Source organism: Lepisosteus platostomus, chromosome 11 (genome assembly GCF_059453375.1).
Source record: "Lepisosteus platostomus isolate fLepPlt1 chromosome 11, fLepPlt1.hap1, whole genome shotgun sequence".
In the NCBI taxonomy this organism is placed as follows: domain Eukaryota; kingdom Metazoa; phylum Chordata; class Actinopteri; order Semionotiformes; family Lepisosteidae; genus Lepisosteus; species Lepisosteus platostomus.
Genome location: NC_142621.1, coordinates 34,090,398 through 34,108,634, shown reverse-complemented (window position 1 = coordinate 34,108,634; position 18,237 = coordinate 34,090,398). Strand labels below are relative to the sequence as shown.

Below are 18,237 nucleotides of genomic sequence, written 5' to 3'. Positions count from 1 at the left end.
AGAGAAACACAGACATAATATAATGACTTCCCCAGATTCCAGATATTAATATATATATAATATAGAACGGATCTCATGTACACTGGGGCTTCATTCTTGTCAAGAGTACCATCTGTACAAAAGAAAGCCTGTGAAGCACATTTCAAAAACAAAAATGAAGTCAAATTACAGAGGATGCAGCTGTGTTTTTAGTTTGGGATTAGACTTATATAAAATGCTTTTGTTTAAACAGATTTTGCTCAAATGTGCCGCAATGAATAATTTCAATGTGTGCAAAGCTCAATAAACAGCAATGCAAGGGTGGTCTAATATATTCAGATGCCCCATGATTGTTTTTTGTTTTTTAGCATTTTTCAAAGAAAATAAAAACAGGTCCCACAACATACACACTTCTGGTCAGAAGTTGTGTTATGTAACATACTTCATTGATCAAGACCATGTTTCTCTTTAAAGGTTCTACTGCATTCTTAACTCTGTAAGAGGGACATCATTCAAAATATTAAATATTAGAAGTGAAGTGAATTAGAATACATAAAACATCTTAAGTATCAGCTATATACAGCTAGAGGGAGTTCCAGTGCTTGATAGTACTGCAAGTGTTAAAGCTGACAGAAACTCTGCTTACCCCTGCGGACCTTTCCACGTAACAAGTTGGCTGCCCTCTGAAAGTTTTTTTCAAAATAATGTTATAAATAGTGCTGTGTTCTGTTGACTGCAGTCTTTCAAGCTAAAGGGAATCTCTGCTCTGCCTCCTCTTGTCTCACTCACTCTCTCCCTCTCTCTCTCTCCGGCTCTGCCTTGTAGCAGCCCAGCAGTCCAGCAGACAGATCAGCCCCAGACATGCTGAGGATAAGCTATCATGTTGTGTGCTTTCTGGCCCTGGTGGCCACAGCTGTATCTGCCCCTGGCCAGTGCCCCAGCTCCTGCCACTGCCACGGGGATCTGCAGCATGTCATCTGCGACAGCGCGGGGCTGAAAAAGGTCCCTCGCGTGTCCGACTCCACACGCCTCCTCAATCTGCAGCGCAACAGCTTTCCAGTTCTACCTGCTGGGTCCTTTAGCAACGCCAAGAATCTCATCTCTCTGCACCTGCAGAGCTGTCAGATCAAGGAGATTCCTGGGCAGGCCTTCAAAGGGCTGAAGAAGCTCATCTACCTCTACCTGTCCAACAACGAGATCAGTTCCATCAAGCCAGGGGCTTTCGAAGATCTGACCGAGCTGACCTACCTCTACCTGGACAGCAACAAGATCAGCGACTTGCCCAAGGGAGTCTTCTCGCCCATGATCAACCTGTTCATCCTCCAGCTCAATGACAACAAGGTCCGCGAGCTGCGAGCTGGCACCTTCACAGGTGCGAAGGACCTGCGCTGGCTGCACCTCAGTGGGAACGAGATGTCCTCCATCCAGCCTTCTGCCTTGGAAGATGTGGAGAATCTTGCCATCCTTCACCTGGACCGCAACCGCCTCAGCACCTACCCTACTGCTGCCCTGAGCAAACTGCGGGTGGTGGAGGAGCTCAACCTCTCCAGAAACCCCATGAAACTCATCCCCGATGATGCCTTCCTGTCCTTTGGCAAGTACGTGGAGAAAATGTATCTGGACAACATGGGTCTGGAAAGGGTAAGTCCTGACTGGAGCAAGGTGTGTGGCTGTATGAGTGTGCTATGTGCTGCACATTGTATAAAAAAATGCATTTTAAAAATTCACTTTTTAAAAGACAAGTGCAGGTGCAAATCTTTCAAGAATAAACCATGTATTCACTGCTAATCAGTTTTGTACAAAATAGTAAAATACAAGGTTTCAAGATTGTACCAGAACTTTTCAATGAATAAAATACAAGAACTGATAGACCAGCCAGAGGCACATATCTGGTCATGCAACTTAGAACCTATTATCTTACAGCCACCAGATTTTTAAAACCTTTCACTCTGGGTCAAAATGATCAATTGAGATAATACTATGGATTTGGTTTTAAAGGTTAATAAGTAAGTAAGTGGCATTCATGAATATTGAATTACATATTTGTTTTTGATCTTAACAGCTGCAGGTTGCTTTTCACATCTAATTTTGGGAAGCATATGGCAAACACTTGGAGATGAAAGATCTCATATCCCTTTTTTCATAGTACTGAAAACAACATAAAATCTGAAATGAAAAGTATACTGCCTAGCCTGAGATTTAGCTTAGAAATATTCTGTGCTATTTTCTGACTTTCCCAGCTTCATTTATACTGCTATTTGACAGGTACTGTATTTACTAATGGAATTTCAAATATGAGTGTTACATAGTTTATTTTTTAAATATGAATCCCAGCTTTCATTATGAAAGCATAATCTGAAAGACAATGAAGCAGTGCAGTGAAAAAAAATCACTTATTATTCTATTTATTCATTGCAGAGAACTCCTGCAGATACTATGGGAAGCCACTGTATTAGGACATAAGTGCAAGACTAAATTGTTGTAAAGAAGGGTATATTATATATGCTGTTGTTATCTAAATAAATCTGATAGTTTGGAATAGCGCTGTTCAGCATTTCCCATAATCCAAAACATGTATCATTGGGTTGTTCCACTGAGAAAAAGAAAACTTTATTTTAAACATAACTACATTGGGTTACTTATTTTCAGAGGAAATGAAATTGAGGATAATGGTGTTATTCCTTTCCAACCATTCATAGCAAGGTTATTTTGTTACAGGAGAGGAAACTAAAGTACGGTAGGAGCCTGTCTGTTAGTCTAGTTGGTTCATTATTCATCTGGTGCTTTTCTAAGACATCGGCATCACTTTGTAGCCTGACCTCGACAGAGCTCAAATGCTCAACAAGGCTGGACATGGTCAACCCTGAGATGGGAGACCACTAAGGAAAACCTAGCTGCTACTGTTAGTGGTTAATGGTATTCTTTCTTCTGCACCAGAATTTCCACTGGGGGCGCTGTGCTGTAGGAGGTGCTATCAAAGGTTTCTTTAGGATGTTCAACCTATTAAAAGAGTCATTGCATGATGGATAGACCAACTCTTGAAGAATCATTCATGGTGGTTTATTATTGTCATCAGCTCCATCACTATCTTTACTACTATACTAAAAGTAACCAATTTTTATTAAGGAAGGAAAGCACATATTTTTTTTTCTGTGGGGACTCCTTGGTATGCAGTAATGCAATACATGCAAGCGTTGGTATGCCATTATGAAATCAAGGTTTCATTTTCTCTTATATCATGAGTCAACATTGAAAGAGTCAAATCATTGTTGATAACAGTAATAAAAAGGCCTGTTGGTCTTATAGATGTTGGAGGTGATTATTTTGGGAATTTAGGTCGCTGTTCAGGTGCTGAAATACAGCTTCTTCCGTCCAAAGAAGATGTTGAGTACTACACCTTGCATGTTTGCTTTATATTCTTATTACCAAAATAATTCTAATACTTTGAAATGAAACGGACAAGATCATTTCCATGATGTGTTAGTGTGGGAGATTCAACTCTTATAAAAAGAATATTTTTCAAAATTAAGGTTTTATGATGTGAACAGGCCCTTAATTCCTTCAAGTTATATTTCTTGAATGCTTGGATTTAATATTTCAGGAATCTCTGATTCTACTCATGCAATCTGCATGAAATTTGAGACAAGAAAATATCCTGATTATTCTTCTTTAGATGATCTCAAGCCATCATTAGCCATATGTGTAGTGTAATAACTGAAACTGAAAAGGCCTTATTAGTACACAGCACAACTTTAACATGATACTGTGGGTCTTGATTGAATTCTGCCACCCTCACTCTGTATCCCGTGTCTACTAGCCTTTTTCACTGTTTCCCAGCATTGCCTTAATGATGACACTAGTTATTTAACATGAACATCAAGACACAGACCCGCTTTTGCACTTTGCATTTCCTTATTTTGTATGATATGTAAGGCATTCATATTATACATTATCGATATTTGCGTGAAGCAAAATCAATTAATCTACGTTAAATTCAATCAGCCAAATGGTGACTACATCTCAGTCTAAATTCCCTAATTTCCTAATTACGATAAATTACAGATCTTTGATAGTAGTTAAGAAGAACAGGGGACCTAATACTGTTCCTTGTAGTACTCCAAATATTACCAGAGTTTGAATTTTCACCCAAGTAGCTTCTGTGTTCTGCATGATTGTCTATTTTTATTTCTGTGTTGTACTCACAATACACATAGTGCCCATCAAAAAGGGATGGTATGAGGTAGAGAATAATTTTGTAAAGCTCATGCACAATTTGCTACTGATCACATTATCTTTATATTGCAGGTATTATCTTTATATTGTTCAGTCTTTATGAACTTGGAAACCTGCAACCTGAAACAGAACCTGTAATACCATTTCACCTGTCTGTGCAATGTAGGTGTAGGAAAGCCCAGTTGAAATAGACACCTTTCAGTTAGAACATCATAATCTTCATGATAAATATAGTTTGAGTTCCGAGCTAATTGAAAATCAGAAACAAACTTGGTGCTTTATATACTTTGGATTTTAAACACAACAAAATCTGTTTCTTCAATACTAGTGAGGCATGCATTGCAGAAAGCCAATGCAGTATTAATAAGTACAATTCTGCTCTCATCTAAATAAAAAGAGCAGGTATGTGCATTGCAACAGGAGGAGAAGATTCATGCACACACTAGGTGCTCTTTGTACTTCCTCAGCAGTGATGGGACTGAAGGCAAAATTGCACTTAACTTGGTTTAAAAAATAACAAAGTTAAAACAAGTATTTGTTGGACGCTGCAGGAAACAGATGGCTGGGAAAAATACCAATGGAAAAACAGGGATGAATGTCAGTGATGTGAGAAGCAGGAGACCAATATGTTAACATGGCCAGAAGAAAAGGATAAATATAGTCCACAAAATTACTACACACCTTCATCTGTTTGCCATGTCCTGTAGAAGAACTGCTGCCCTTTGCTGTAGTGGAAAGGTGTCTTAGAAACAGTGGTATGAAAAGCTGAGAGATATGAAAAGGTCAGAACATGGGTCTGCCAATTAAATTAATCTCCTGCTGGCCCTGAGACATGGAAATCTGAGCACGCAAAGCTGGAAAATTACAACAGAGTGAATCACAATTTGAACCATGACTGACAGAGAGCCCTGTGTTGCACAGCCACAGTGCAGTTTGGGTCATTCCCCCTGATAATAATCTCATAATAACAATCCATTGTTTTACACTGGTTTCTGCTATCAGAAAGTTAATGATATGAAGTAGTAATATTAAACTTTATGTTAAATATACTAAATTTAAGAAGAAAATAATGGTTAAGTGAATTGTCAGTTCATTTTAAGACTTAAATGAAGTATCAGAGAGCTTAGGTGGAAGGATGGCCCAACAAAAATGTATTCATTTTTCCTCAATTTTGCATTTTCTTTCCAACTCTTAGCCTGTGAAGTCCAGTGTATCCCACAAGGATTGTAAGCATAGGAAGTCCTGGTAACTGTTTCTGAATGGTACAACTTGAAAAACATGAAGATATGAACCATATGATCATATCTAACATAGCCCACTAAATCCAGAGAAACAAGCTTAAATTGTAGGGCTCCCGCTGACCAAAGATTATGACCAATCTTTCTGCACTAACATTTCATAAAAGGGGATAAAAGTGGTGTTTTGAAAACTTAACTTGGAGTCCAACACAGTCACATAAAACCTCAGCTTTTAATAAGAATTATGGGACAACAATCAAAGCATTTTTCTCCACAGATTGTACTCCAAAAGAACATATTTTCAATACCATATGAAATTATGTTAAAAATATTTTTCCACACCTATTTTTCCTCCAGCATTACTGGCATCTTCAAAGTTATTTTCAGTAAATTAAGAGGACTTTTTTTTCAACAATGAAAGCTTTGAAAAATTCCCCTTTCACTAGGTGCACTAAAAGGTCTGAGGTAACCCTTTACAGGAGTGAGTCAACGTGCATTTTTTTCTATTACCAGTTTTAGTTGATCATGTTGATAAATGTTTGCTAACACCCATTTTTGTAACATGGTGAATGTTATATAAACATCTCAGCTCCAGTTTCTCTTGAGGTGTCTGCCACTGCCACTTTCACAACACCTTCACGCGTTTTTCGACAAATAATGTACCAGAAATATTTTAGAAAAGCAACTAAATCATTTTGCCAATGTGAATGTGTAGCAGAGAGTAAAGTCTGTGCAGTCATAACTTAGAAAATCACTTTCCAATCAAAACGGTATATTTTTAGGCCTTGTTTACTAGACAGAATCGAAGCTTGTCCAGCCTAATTATTACACAAGTGTTATTTTCAGATTTACATTTTTTTTCCCCCTGTAAACAGGTCAGCGAGGGTTATGAGATGGATAAATATAAGCATGGTGTTCTGGGCCCAATGAAGAGATGTATTTTTGGGTTGCCATTGCCCTGCTGAATAGACAATTGGGCTCTTTGCGAAGCTGCTGGCAGGAGAGAGGCTTGAAAGGAGATGAAGAGAGAAAAACAACCCTTAAAACTGGAAGCCATCCATCTTCCACTCCCTCAAATTACCAGACCTTCCACATCCATTACTTCTGCTCTCTCTCAGTGGAATTTTCCATAGGTCTGGTCAAACAAGTTAATGTCTTACAGTCTTACATAAGACTCCTTCCTTCTCTAAGGAGGAGATTTCACATCTTCAAGAGATCGATTCGTTTTGCACCTCGTTGAGAGTTTTAGCATTTTGCCTGAAACGTTTGGAAGTCCAAGGGGACTACAGATGCCAGATTTATATAACACTCACATAAGGGGGCCTTTCACACTTATTAAACTATAAATAACTTTTAAAATAACCCTATAAAAAGATCATACCTTTGCTTCTTATTTATCCTGCCGATTTAAACCACCATTCAACAACGACCGATCCTACATTCCGGAACAGTTTTCATCAGGAACCTGGATCTGTAACTTGAATTTGTTTTTAAGTTTCAGTGCCTGCTTGGCTGACTTCAGTGAGACTTTGAATTTCCTTCTGGAGAATACAAAGGCTTTTAGAAAAGGAAGGCCAAGCCTTTTAGGTGACAATCAGATTTCTTAAAGTCATGGAAGAAATAATAACATTTGTACACATTGTGTTAAATCAGATATATTTTCAGAAAAGTTTGATCAAGGTCCACATTAAACTAAAATATGAATCCAAGAATATCCAATTATACGAATATGGTAGAGAGACTGGTTACTGGTTAGTGGAGTATTCTGACTGAGATACATACATAGAGGGATGATACAATTAGTGGCATACAGTACCTCAGGAATCAGCACTAGGCCCTTGCTTTATTTATGTTCCTTAAATCAAATGTTGGTTTCAGTCAAGCAGGTGGCACCTTACATATAAAGCGGCAAACCATCTTCAACTGAAAATTAAATGGTACTTACAACCAAAGAAAATACTGAATTATACTTGTATTAAACAGCCTAGAGGTGGAGTTCTCTAAGGTAAAACTAAGTTGCTGCTGTAATGGTGTTGTTTAATATAGTCATTCCCATAGAAGAATAGAGATCAAAAAAAGACCGGGACAGTGATTCAACGAGCCCAGTCATAGACACTGAGTATCGAGCGAGCCTGAGCAGGGAGGTACGAGACTACGAGAGCAGCGATATTGATAATCGAGCAGCAGTAATAATGCACACAGCCAAGTTGGGCCTCTCGCTGCCAGTCTCATGTGGTCAATTTAGCATTTTTCAATTGACAACCGTGTTTCTTTTATTATTATATATATATTTTTTAATTTAATTTTTTGTGAGCAGTTCAATTTCCTATGGCCACCTAAGCAGATGGTGCTCTTCCTTCTGGACCTGAATTATCGGTCATTAAGAATTTCATAAGGATAGGGTTGTTAACCCTGGTGTCCTTGCTAAGACCTACTATGGGCTTCCACAACCTGGCCACCCATCTATTCCTCTTAAATTCATGGAAGATCTCACTTTTCTCCCTGATCTGCTGTGTAGTGGGGTTACTGGAGCAGAATGGGTGTTGTTGAGATCCAAACGGTGTTATCCAAGCGGGTGCCACACTTTTGTAGAAGGTGAAGTATGTCGCTTTCTGCAAAGCCAACTGGGATCCTTTCAGTTAAAACGCATGGTACAAATACAATTCAAAAAACAGAGTTTAGTTCCTCCATCTTTGAATGTTATCAGAATGCTGTCAGAATGCTGTCAACATGCAGAGACCTGTGTCTGGCATTAAACCATTCCCATAACCTCCGAGGTGTTCTTGACCAGTTGTCTTGACCAGAGCCTTCTTGGTGGTCACCTTTTTGACTTGTGGACAGCTCACACCCCGCTACACAATTTCACTGATGCCAGCTGTGTTATCCACATAAAGTATATAAAACCAAAGAACAGACTCTAAAACCAATGTTTTATGCAGTAATCATATTTGTTGTACAAATTTAAAAGAAAATAGTTACTAAACCCATTTTCTATTATGGATGTCACTGTGGTATGTCAGTTAGCACTTCTGCCTCACAATTTTTGGATCCTGGGATAGCTTTTTAAACTGATCCTTGTGTGTGTGCACTGTATCCATGTGGTGTCACATCCTAGCAACCTTTAAATGCAGGATAGGCTCCCTTTCTGGGAATAAGCAGCATAATGTACAGTATAGGTATTATTATTATTATTATTATTATTATTATTATTATTATTATTATTATTATTGTTGTTGTTGTTGTTGTTGTTGTTGTTGTTGTTGTTGTTATTAATAATAATAATATTGTTGTTGTTATCATCATCAGTAGTGAATTAGGTATGTTTCTAAAAACAGAAATTAAAAGTAGGCAAATAAATTCAGATTTTCACCATTTGGACAACAATGAGGTACAGCCACATGGAACTAAATCAGAAGATTGTGATGAAATTAAGTTTTATTTCACTGGAAACATTAAAAACTGGTTTGTGAAGCCTGCCAATGTTTTGTAATTGCACAGCTGCAATTTCATTTAGTCTTCTGGACAGTATACTGATCTATAAAAAGATTTCATATCCTACCATTACAGACTAAATATATGTTTATTGTTTTCAGCATAAATTACCAATTATATATCTTAAAATTATAATCTAAACAAAAACACGGATGAGAATTTGGACACAGTGTCAGCAGTGTCATCTGGAAAATTCTTCCACGTTTTAGCTTCCAAAAAACACCGCCTATTCTAATGAAGGATACAGTATGTAACTCAAAATCTTTGTGATTAATTCTCTGGCCTACGTTCTCATTCTACACGTGTTCTTGTGAATTTTCTCAACATCAAAATAAACATACAGTATCACTCTACTGAAGCAGCTCTGGCTATTGCATAAGCACTAAAATATCTCTTTAGTGAGGGAAATTGATTAGGCATAGGTGATGGGATGATTTATCCTGTTTTATATCAATCCCAATGAACATAAAGAAAGGGAAACACAGAAAAGAATTTGCACCGCTTAAAATCACAACAAAACCTTTGTGCTGTGATTATGTGGAGGACTAATTCTGCATGATTTTTCTGGCTTAGCAAACTACACTCCAGCACTGCATCAGTGACAGGACAGGATCAAGTCACCATGAATCAAGACAGCTTGCCAAAATGAAAAGGGATGTCTTGCAGGTTCATCCTGACATGACCTCATACTCCTTGTGTAACAGTGGTTTCTAGCGAGGTAAATCGTGGCAGTTATGTCGTACCAATACTACTTACTAAACCTGAGACTCTAGACCTTAAGCCCTTGTAGGATGAGTTAGGACATTATGCTTGGGCGCAGTGATCACAACAAATGCAGATGTTTGTTCTGACTCTATTAGGGGAACAATCTTGTGTAAAGCCATGTGTCAGCTGTGTACAGATTAACAATTTGTGCTGCTTCCAGAAGTGACCATACACACTATTACCCTGTGACTTTCATATTAATCAACTCTGTTACTGGTAAATATTAATCGGCTTAGTGAATTTACTAATGCCTTGTCTATTCCATACAACGTCTGTGCACCTGTTACAAAAATAACTGAATTTACTGCAGCTATAAATGATAATAAGTGTATTTTGATACTAACATCTGTATTGGTACTTTAGGTGATAATTATAATAGATTTAAAGAAAATATTTACTTCTTTTAATTCTTTAAAGAATTAATAATTTACTGCAGCTATAAATGATAATAAGTGTATTTTGATACTAACATCTGTATTGGTACTTTAGGTGATAATTATAATAGATTTAAAGAAAATATTTACTTCTTTTAATTCTTTAAAGAAATTAAACTGAATATGGAGAAAGAACATACTGTAGATCAGTGTAGTTTTGGGCTGAGTCAAAGGATTAGTGCTTTAGTGCACCTAGTGTTGCTGCGTTATAGCTCCTGAGTCCAAAGTTCAGCTCTGGAATGGATTCTGATCTGGAAGGGAACTGTATTTTTGTATTTATTTTTATAAAGATTATTTTGGGTACATTCATAGATAAGGCAAACAGCTAGAGTGCATTTCCTCACTTTAATTTCACACTGGTGCTGCAACTTTTAAGGACGGTAAAAAGACATGTATTAAGATTCCCGGATCATGAATCTTATGAACCCAGACAGTAACAGTGACTCCCACAGACATGGACTGTTTATTGTCTTTTTTGTGAGGAAAGCTTTCTGTCAGTTCTCAGACGGAGCTTTCAACGGGGTCAGAGCTCTCAAATCCCTGCACATCGAGAACAACAGGTTGAAGACTCTGCCTGGAAGCCTGGAATTCAGCACCATTCAGAACATGACGCTCTCCAGCAACCCCTGGAGCTGCACCTGTCAGCTCACCCCCCTGCGCAGGTAATCCATCCGCAGTCAGTCATGGAGAGCAACGCCTCAAAGCACCGCAGGTTGGGCATACTAGAGCCAAGCACAGGTACTGAAGCTTCAGACGAACAGAGCTGCAGTGACAGGAGCGGAGTAGTAAACGCATGACAATTGTTTTCCTTGGCTGAAATTCCACCCTGTTAAAAGCAATACCATATCTACCGTGGAGCTGGCCTGAGTATGAATTTGCCTTTAGAAAAAAAACCTGCAGTAAGTTCTGTTTGTAGTCCCGTGCAAGGTTTCAAGTATAGCACATCTTGAGAGATGTGGTTTGCCTATGCTTGTGAAAGAATAATCCTACTTTGTCAATACTGCACTCTGCCAGTCCACTAAGTTCAGAAACACCTGACTCTCCTGTGTAAAGGTCAGAACAGCAATATCAGTCACGCTTATTATCATATTAATCATCCCAATTATTTTTACATGCACGTATTAAAAGTGCAGAAGAGAAATTGCTTTAATTTTTAGGATCCTGCTCTCTAATTGCTTCATTCATGATGTCTGCAAATTACATTGTTATACTTATTGTTAGGAATGACTGTTGACTTACTGTACATTATCACTCTGTATTATCTTACTATTGATAAGAATTTATTGAGAGGTTCTAGAAAATGAAAGTAACACTTAAGAATGAAAATTAACTTTTTAATATTACGATCGTGTTGACTATTCAAAACAGAATGATTAAGTTTAACTGCTAGGATGATTACTTTACTCCTCTGACAGGTGGTAGTGTCCTTGAATGGTCTGACATTATAACAAATACCATGGTAGCTTAAGGTGCAACAGTTCATCTAAATGCTAATTCAAAAGAACAAATGTACTCTGTATTTGTGCTTTCTGCATCTGACAGAAACATAAATACTACTATTTTTTGGGCTGTTTTTCTAAAAATCAAAGGCAGAGACCATTTCTAATCTTTTCGTGGGTGCGCCATACAGTATGCCAGTCCAGGCACTGACCGTAATTTATTAAAGCGCCATTACGTAAAGAGTGGTACCATGGCCAGCTGTGACCGTTTCCACACCAGGCAGATCTGACCTTGACCCTGTCCACTCTGTCTGCAGCTGGATGGACTCCAGCAGGGTGCGTCCAGATGCTGTCTGTGCATCTCCATCTCAGCACAGAGGCAAGCAGATCAGGGACAGCTCTGCCTTCAACAGCTGCAGACGGAAGACGAAGAGAGACAGAAAGGGCACCCGCCTTTAAAGAGGTAAAGGCCCATCAGTGTGGGTCCCCCTTGGGAGCAAATGCTTTATTAATATAAAAGTAACGATACTACAGCTCCTTCAGCTCCAGCTTCAGCTGGAATGAAGATCAGTACAACTGAAGGGGAAGTGTACTTTCTGTGCTGCTCGACAATTGTGTAATCAAATTTCCTTAAATATATCCTGCAATATTAATAATTTATTTGGCTAATGGTTTTATACCAAAGGAGTTGCATTTGTACCCACTTTTACAGCTGTTACTAAAGCAAAGTAATTGAAGTACATTGCTCAGAGGCATAATATTGGTGTACCATCTGGGGAGTGGAACCCATAAGAATTCAAGTTAAGAGTCCAGAGCCTTAACTACTGCTCCACACCACTGCCTGAAGGTTATTTACTTACATCAGTGTGTTTGTGTGAGTCACGCTGACCTGCACTACCACATCTACAGAAACTGGCGTCAATTCCTAACTCAAAAGAAACATTTTTTGAAAAGGAAAAAAACAATTTTTCCCTTGCCATAGGGCTGAATGTTTCATTGTTATTATGATCCTGGCCTAAAACAATATTAGAAACACAGCTTCTGTGAAAGTTCTGAAGCGTTTTCACAGGCAAACAGCAAACAACAATAAATCATCTGTATGCTTAGGTATGTCAGCTCACCATATAAGATGTGCCTCAGCTGTGGTGTGCACATTTTCATTTTCTCAAAACTAGCAGGGGAAAATTAAAATTTAACATTAGGTGCCCAGTACTGGATTTTGTGCTAAAGTCATTGGCCTCAAAACTCAAAACATGTTTTCAACTGGTATTTCATAGCCAACGTCTTTTCCATTGAAAATCGTGGCTCTAAGATCCCCACTGACTGTTATAAAATCTTGCTGCTCAGAAAGACCCAATAAAGGGGCCTTTCATATTAACTGAGGATGGTGTGGCAACGAGGAGATTCCCAGGAGCTCACTCATGAGTCTGGGAATTGGTAGCTAAATGGTAGATCTGAAAGTGGACAAGCAGCATTATCTGTATTAAAAACAGCAAGACATTTATTCCAAACTTTTATTTCTGAGCTATGTTATTAGGGCTTGAAAAAATAACCTAAAATTACCCATCTGGATTAGTAAAACGCTTAACTGCTGTCTACGTTTATGTAATACAGCTGTGTGCTCTTAGGGCCCAGCGGAAAACCTGCTGTTAAGACCTGTCTACAGTGATGTACTGTATACATGCAGGTTTTTACAGCCTACTGAAAGCAGTATAAAATATTGAGGTACATTTCAACTCACAGTCACAGCCTAATGATTACTCTGGGCTTACACTAGTCATTCATGCACCTACCAAAACAAAAATGTTACAAATTATGGGGGAGATGGAAAGAAAATAAATCCAAGTGGTAAGTAACAATTTGAAGCATGTGAATTTTAGAATATCTTTATATTCCAAGGAAAAACTCAAACACAAAATCATATCCCAAAACACTATGCAAAACCCTGACAGGCCAACAAGAGGAACACACTGCATCCTAAATTAAACTAAAAGAGTATGACCCAAGACCTTTCTACAACACAGATGCCAGAAGCGAATGTGATTCTCTCTCTATTCTAAAATTGCATTACCAAATTAGTAGAGATGGTGTTTAAAATTAATAAGACAGCATGCTCTCTTCAACAGGGTTCAGATTACTTAGCCAAAACCTGGTCTCCAAGACTGGTCAACACAAGGTTCTCTCACATAGGACAGGCTTAGGAAAAGAGAAGGTTGATTGTGTTTCTTCTTCTCTCTGTCACTGTTTCTCTCTCCCTTCTATCCCTGTGTTTCTGTGTTGACAATTCAAATGATTTAGCAAGAATGTAATTAAGTAGAGTAAACCAGAAAATTCTCATGGATCATCTGTGTTCACCTGTCTCTCAGACTACTGTACCTCCAGCTAGGCACACACCTCAGATGAAACCCATTGTTTGTAGGTTTTCTGAGATGTGAACAGCAAACATTAATACAGTAAATGCTATGACCCCATTATGTGTAACAATATATACCTGTTCTTAATGTTCTATAACAGATAGCAGACATACCAATTCTACCGAAGTGTAACGGGGCACACAGATTTGGGAGGTGAAAAGCCCTCCCTATTGTCCAATCAGATCCTCACAAGTCTTTCTGAGAGTGAAACACAGTTTCTGTTTTTTTTTTTTACAGTTTAGGTTTTAATAACTATCTCTCTGAAATCTTAGTAACAGCCTGGGTCGTAACTGTGTCAGCAACTGGAAAAAAAAGATGGTTATTTGGCGTACTGACCAAACAGGTTTAACCAAGTGAGGACATTTTCCACTGTTACTACTGGGTGAAAACAGGGACTGAAACATGCCTTCTTTGCAGCTCACATCAGGATGGGTAGGTAACATTACTCTGTGTGGTCTGGTTGCCATCCAGGCCCTGCTATGATCAGGGCAATTAATGTGCAGATCTCCATGCTATGCTACCAGTCAGGGGGGACCTGTTACATCATGAAATATAATGAAATGTAACTGTTAATTAAAAAAAAACAGGCAGAAAATGGAATCTTGGTTCATTTAGAAACAGAGCACACTGCCTCCTACACTTGCCCCATGACCTAGAGACTTGTTGTAGTTTAGATATAGAGAAATCCTGTGTAAAATCAGTGTTTTACAAGAGGATACTGTATGAAAACAGCAGTAAAAGTGGACAGAGTCAGGCTATTCCTGTAAGTCATCAGAGGGGTGACATCTCAGAGATCTCTCTGGACAATGTCAATGCAAGACTTCTGTCCGGTCAAGATGAGTGTCTGTTGTTTTTCATTTTAGCCCAGACCTCTGACACACAAATACTTCATTCTCCTTGCGCAGGCTCCGTAATGCTTGTTTGATTTGGCTTCTGGATTTCTGTCTTTCCACAGGAGACGCTGCGAAAGTCTGTCCAGGTGACCGGCTACTTGTGCAAAGAAAGGAGCAATGCCAGCCGCTATTCCAACACCGTTCATCTGCCTTACCCCCTCCCCCTCCCCTCTCTCCCTCTTCACTGCTGAAGAATGTCTCAGACACTTACCAGTCTCCAGAAATTCCTTTTCCCCACAACAGTCGGCCCTTGCCAGGCTGCCCTATTTACTCTCTCTAGCATGTTATATAGCAATATATAAGAAGTTCTTTCTAAGGATGTGTAAATTAGGTGCATGGCAAACGGCCTGTACCATTAGCAAAGTGGGAATGCTTGTTTTTTTTTTGTCTTTTCAGACGTTTTGTGTCGAATTTGTACAATAATTTTGACTGGTCTGTCGACACCCTAAATGACATGAAAACCAAGCATCTAAGTGGACAGCAAAAACAAGTAAAATGTAATGTAAACCTCTTTTTTGTTACATTTTTATTTCCTACCCCGACTAAAGTGGGGCCTGAGCGTTTGCATGACAGATGCAAAGTGCCTCTTTTAGCCTTGGCACGGACACGTCCTGGTGCCTGATTGGGACTGTATTCGGCTCAGTGCTATGACCGCTCCTCCAGCAGTGAAATGGGTTAATCAGACACTGCTGTATGTTGGGTTGGATTGACAGACTGTTACCTGGCTTTATCACTTCAGAGCACTCAGGTACAGCGCCACTGCTTGCATCAGACAGCTTGGGTCTGAGCTGCTCAGACTGTCTTTTGTGGGAAATGTATGCAGCAGCCATGCCAGAATCCCAAAGCCTCCTCTTCCTTCACACTCACTCTGCCAGTGCAGACTGATTCCCCTCTATCCGACTGAGCTGGGTTCAGTTTGCAATTAAAGAATATAGCCAGCATCATGCAGAATAACATTTGCTTTTTATAAGTAAATATGAAACAATTTAAAGACTGGGAACATTTTCTTTGTTGCAGGATGACAGATTGTATTTACATCAGCTGTGTGATCACTGTAGGAATGTGTGTGCTCATTCATGAAGGGAGTGCTCAGAGACAACAGCATAAAGAATGATAGATATGACAGGAGTCATGGCTTCCTATTGGTCTTAAGGACTAAATAAAGGAAACAATCTGCAGGTTGCAGACTTTAATAACCCTGTTTTAAAACAGTGCAATGGATCTCAGCATTGCCTTTCCACCATGTGCTTTCAAGGCTTGGTTGGTGCTTGTTAAGTACAGTAGGTGAACATATTTTCCTTAGTCTGTCCATTAAAGCAAGAATGGATGTGCAAAGGTGTCTTCCCAAACTCACCTGTATCCAAAGCTGCCCAAAAGAGTTTTGAAAAAATAATGAGGAATTTCACTGGTAACTCTTCTAAAGCTTCTAGTAGTATCTCAATTTTCCACTATGCCACACGTTAAAGAATCGAAAATAGAGGCCCAAGTCACTGCTGGGCTGTTTATTTAAACAACCCAGTTGACACCTTCAGAAGAGAAAAAATAAGCAGTATATTAAGGCATTACAGTTAATTCTAAAATTAGTGCAGTGGAAATCTTTGGACATGTATCTACTCCAATATATGATAGAGATTTTAATGAAACCCAAGTCCATTCCATTCTACGTTTCCTGCATTAAAAAATAAAACAATTTCCTTAGGGAGTATGGAGATAATCCTATCCGTGACTGACTGCATGTATAATACCAGCATGAGAATGTCATTCCTTTTGAATAAAGGCTCTTTGATTTATTCTTTAAGCTTTGCAACTGTTGGAATAATTTTAGTAATGTTTGAATTTGATCAGTCTGAGTAGGAACAAAACATGTTTTTTATAAATGAAATGATCTGTGCACAGTCAGAACAGCATGGAAGGTATAATAAGTCCTGGAACCTCGTAACTACAGTGATCTAAACTGTGTTCCAGCTGGGTTTCTCTCCCAGCTGGTGACATCAGTGAAGTGTGGTTGTATTTATCCCAGGCTGTGGTCTTGCTGTGGTGTTTGTCTACAGGCTCCAAAGAGAGCGCTGAAGAGTCTTTGTCAGTTTCAGACAGGGCCTTGCTCTCACAGTATACAGTATGTGTTCCCAGTCCAGAATAACGTTAAGGGAGAAATATCCCGGTAGCTAAGGATCTGCTCCTATGGCAGGAAGGTTGCCGGTTTGTATCCTGTGGCTGGAAGAGGAATCCTACTCCCTTGGGCCCCTGGACAAGGCCCTTAACCCCAACTATTCCAGTGGTGTCGTATTAATGGCTGACCCTGCGCTCTGACCCCAAGCTTCTCTCCACATCTGTGTGTCTCATGGAGAGCAAGTTGGGGTATGCGAATAGACAAATTCCTAATACAAGAAATTGTATATGGCCAATAAAATGATCTTATCTTAATCCACTTGTGTGTGCCACACCTCAAACTGAAATGAGGAACTGTGACATTCTTATAAATACAACATTAAAAAACATGACTGTTGATTTTCCCATGGAAAGACAACCTACTGATACATGCAGAGCCTAGTTTCTCTATCAGCAGCTCGTGATGAGCTGTGAATTAACAGCAGCGGTTTGGATGAAGAGTGAGCCCTGCCTCAGACAGGGCTGTGGCCAGGTGCTATCTGTGAGGACGAGACTGTAGATTATGCAGGTCACTTTCCTACAGACCTCAGGAAAGGACTGGAGAGATTATCACCCAGGCTGCCGGACTTCAGGCACTGGGCCAATTCACAAACAACAGCAGTGTCTCTGAAAACATTCTCTTTGCTAATTACCTAATTAATCTGACATCTTAACATTTAATTACAAATAATATATACTGGTTTGTTGCATTCTCTTTTAAATAAAAGTTGTATGCTTTAATAATAAAAGGTTGAAGTTCTGTTCTTTCTAATTGTTGTTTAATAAATGCAAAGATCCTCATTCTCTGCACAAGTACCTGGAGATGCCATATTACATTTGGTTTCAGTACCACCTTGTGGCTGAAGTATAAACTGCAGACGTGGGTGCCATGAGCGTGTGGGAGCTGGTGCTGCTGTCTCACAGCTCCAGAGTCCTGTGTTTGATTATGGCCTGGCCTGTCTGTGTGTGTGGAGTTTGCATGGTTGTCCTGTATTTCCCCAGGTGCTTTGGTTTCCTCATGCCTCCCATAGACATGCTGGTAAGGAATAGTCTAGATAGTCTAGATTTCTACATATAGTTATCATCTAGAAACCCCTGTATAATGTGTTTTTGTGTATAAAGAGCTAAGATTGAGTAGCCCTAAAGAATCAGACTTGAAAAAGGCACAGAAGCAATGGTCAAACTCGTAACCCTCTGAATGT

The 18,237-nt window shown here is 39.1% G+C and overlaps 2 protein-coding genes across 2 annotated transcripts in view; one reads left to right on the top strand and one right to left on the bottom strand.

Moving 5' to 3' along the window:
* The window catches only part of acsf2 (acyl-CoA synthetase family member 2), a 54,414-nt gene that overhangs the window by 13,407 nt on the left and 22,770 nt on the right, over positions 1 to 18,237 (bottom strand). The window lies entirely within an intron of this gene.
* chad (chondroadherin) lies at positions 713 to 17,784 on the top strand. Its single transcript, XM_088599349.1, has 4 exons — positions 713 to 1,620; positions 10,640 to 10,803; positions 11,898 to 12,043; positions 14,950 to 17,784. Exons 1-3 carry the CDS (start codon positions 841 to 843, stop codon positions 12,037 to 12,039), a joined length of 1,086 nt encoding a protein of 361 aa, XP_088455475.1. The 5' UTR covers positions 713 to 840; the 3' UTR covers positions 12,040 to 12,043; positions 14,950 to 17,784.

Bases quoted from the DNA above. Each gene is read 5' to 3' on its own strand.
- chad (XM_088599349.1), top strand. From the start codon at position 841: ATGCTGAGGATAAGCTATCATGTTGTGTGCTTTCTGGCCCTGGTGGCC. The intron at 1,621-10,639 runs GTAAGTCCTGAC...GCTTTCTGTCAG, and splicing joins ACAACATGGGTCTGGAAAGG to TTCTCAGACGGAGCTTTCAA. The intron at 10,804-11,897 runs GTAATCCATCCG...CTCTGTCTGCAG, and splicing joins CAGCTCACCCCCCTGCGCAG to CTGGATGGACTCCAGCAGGG.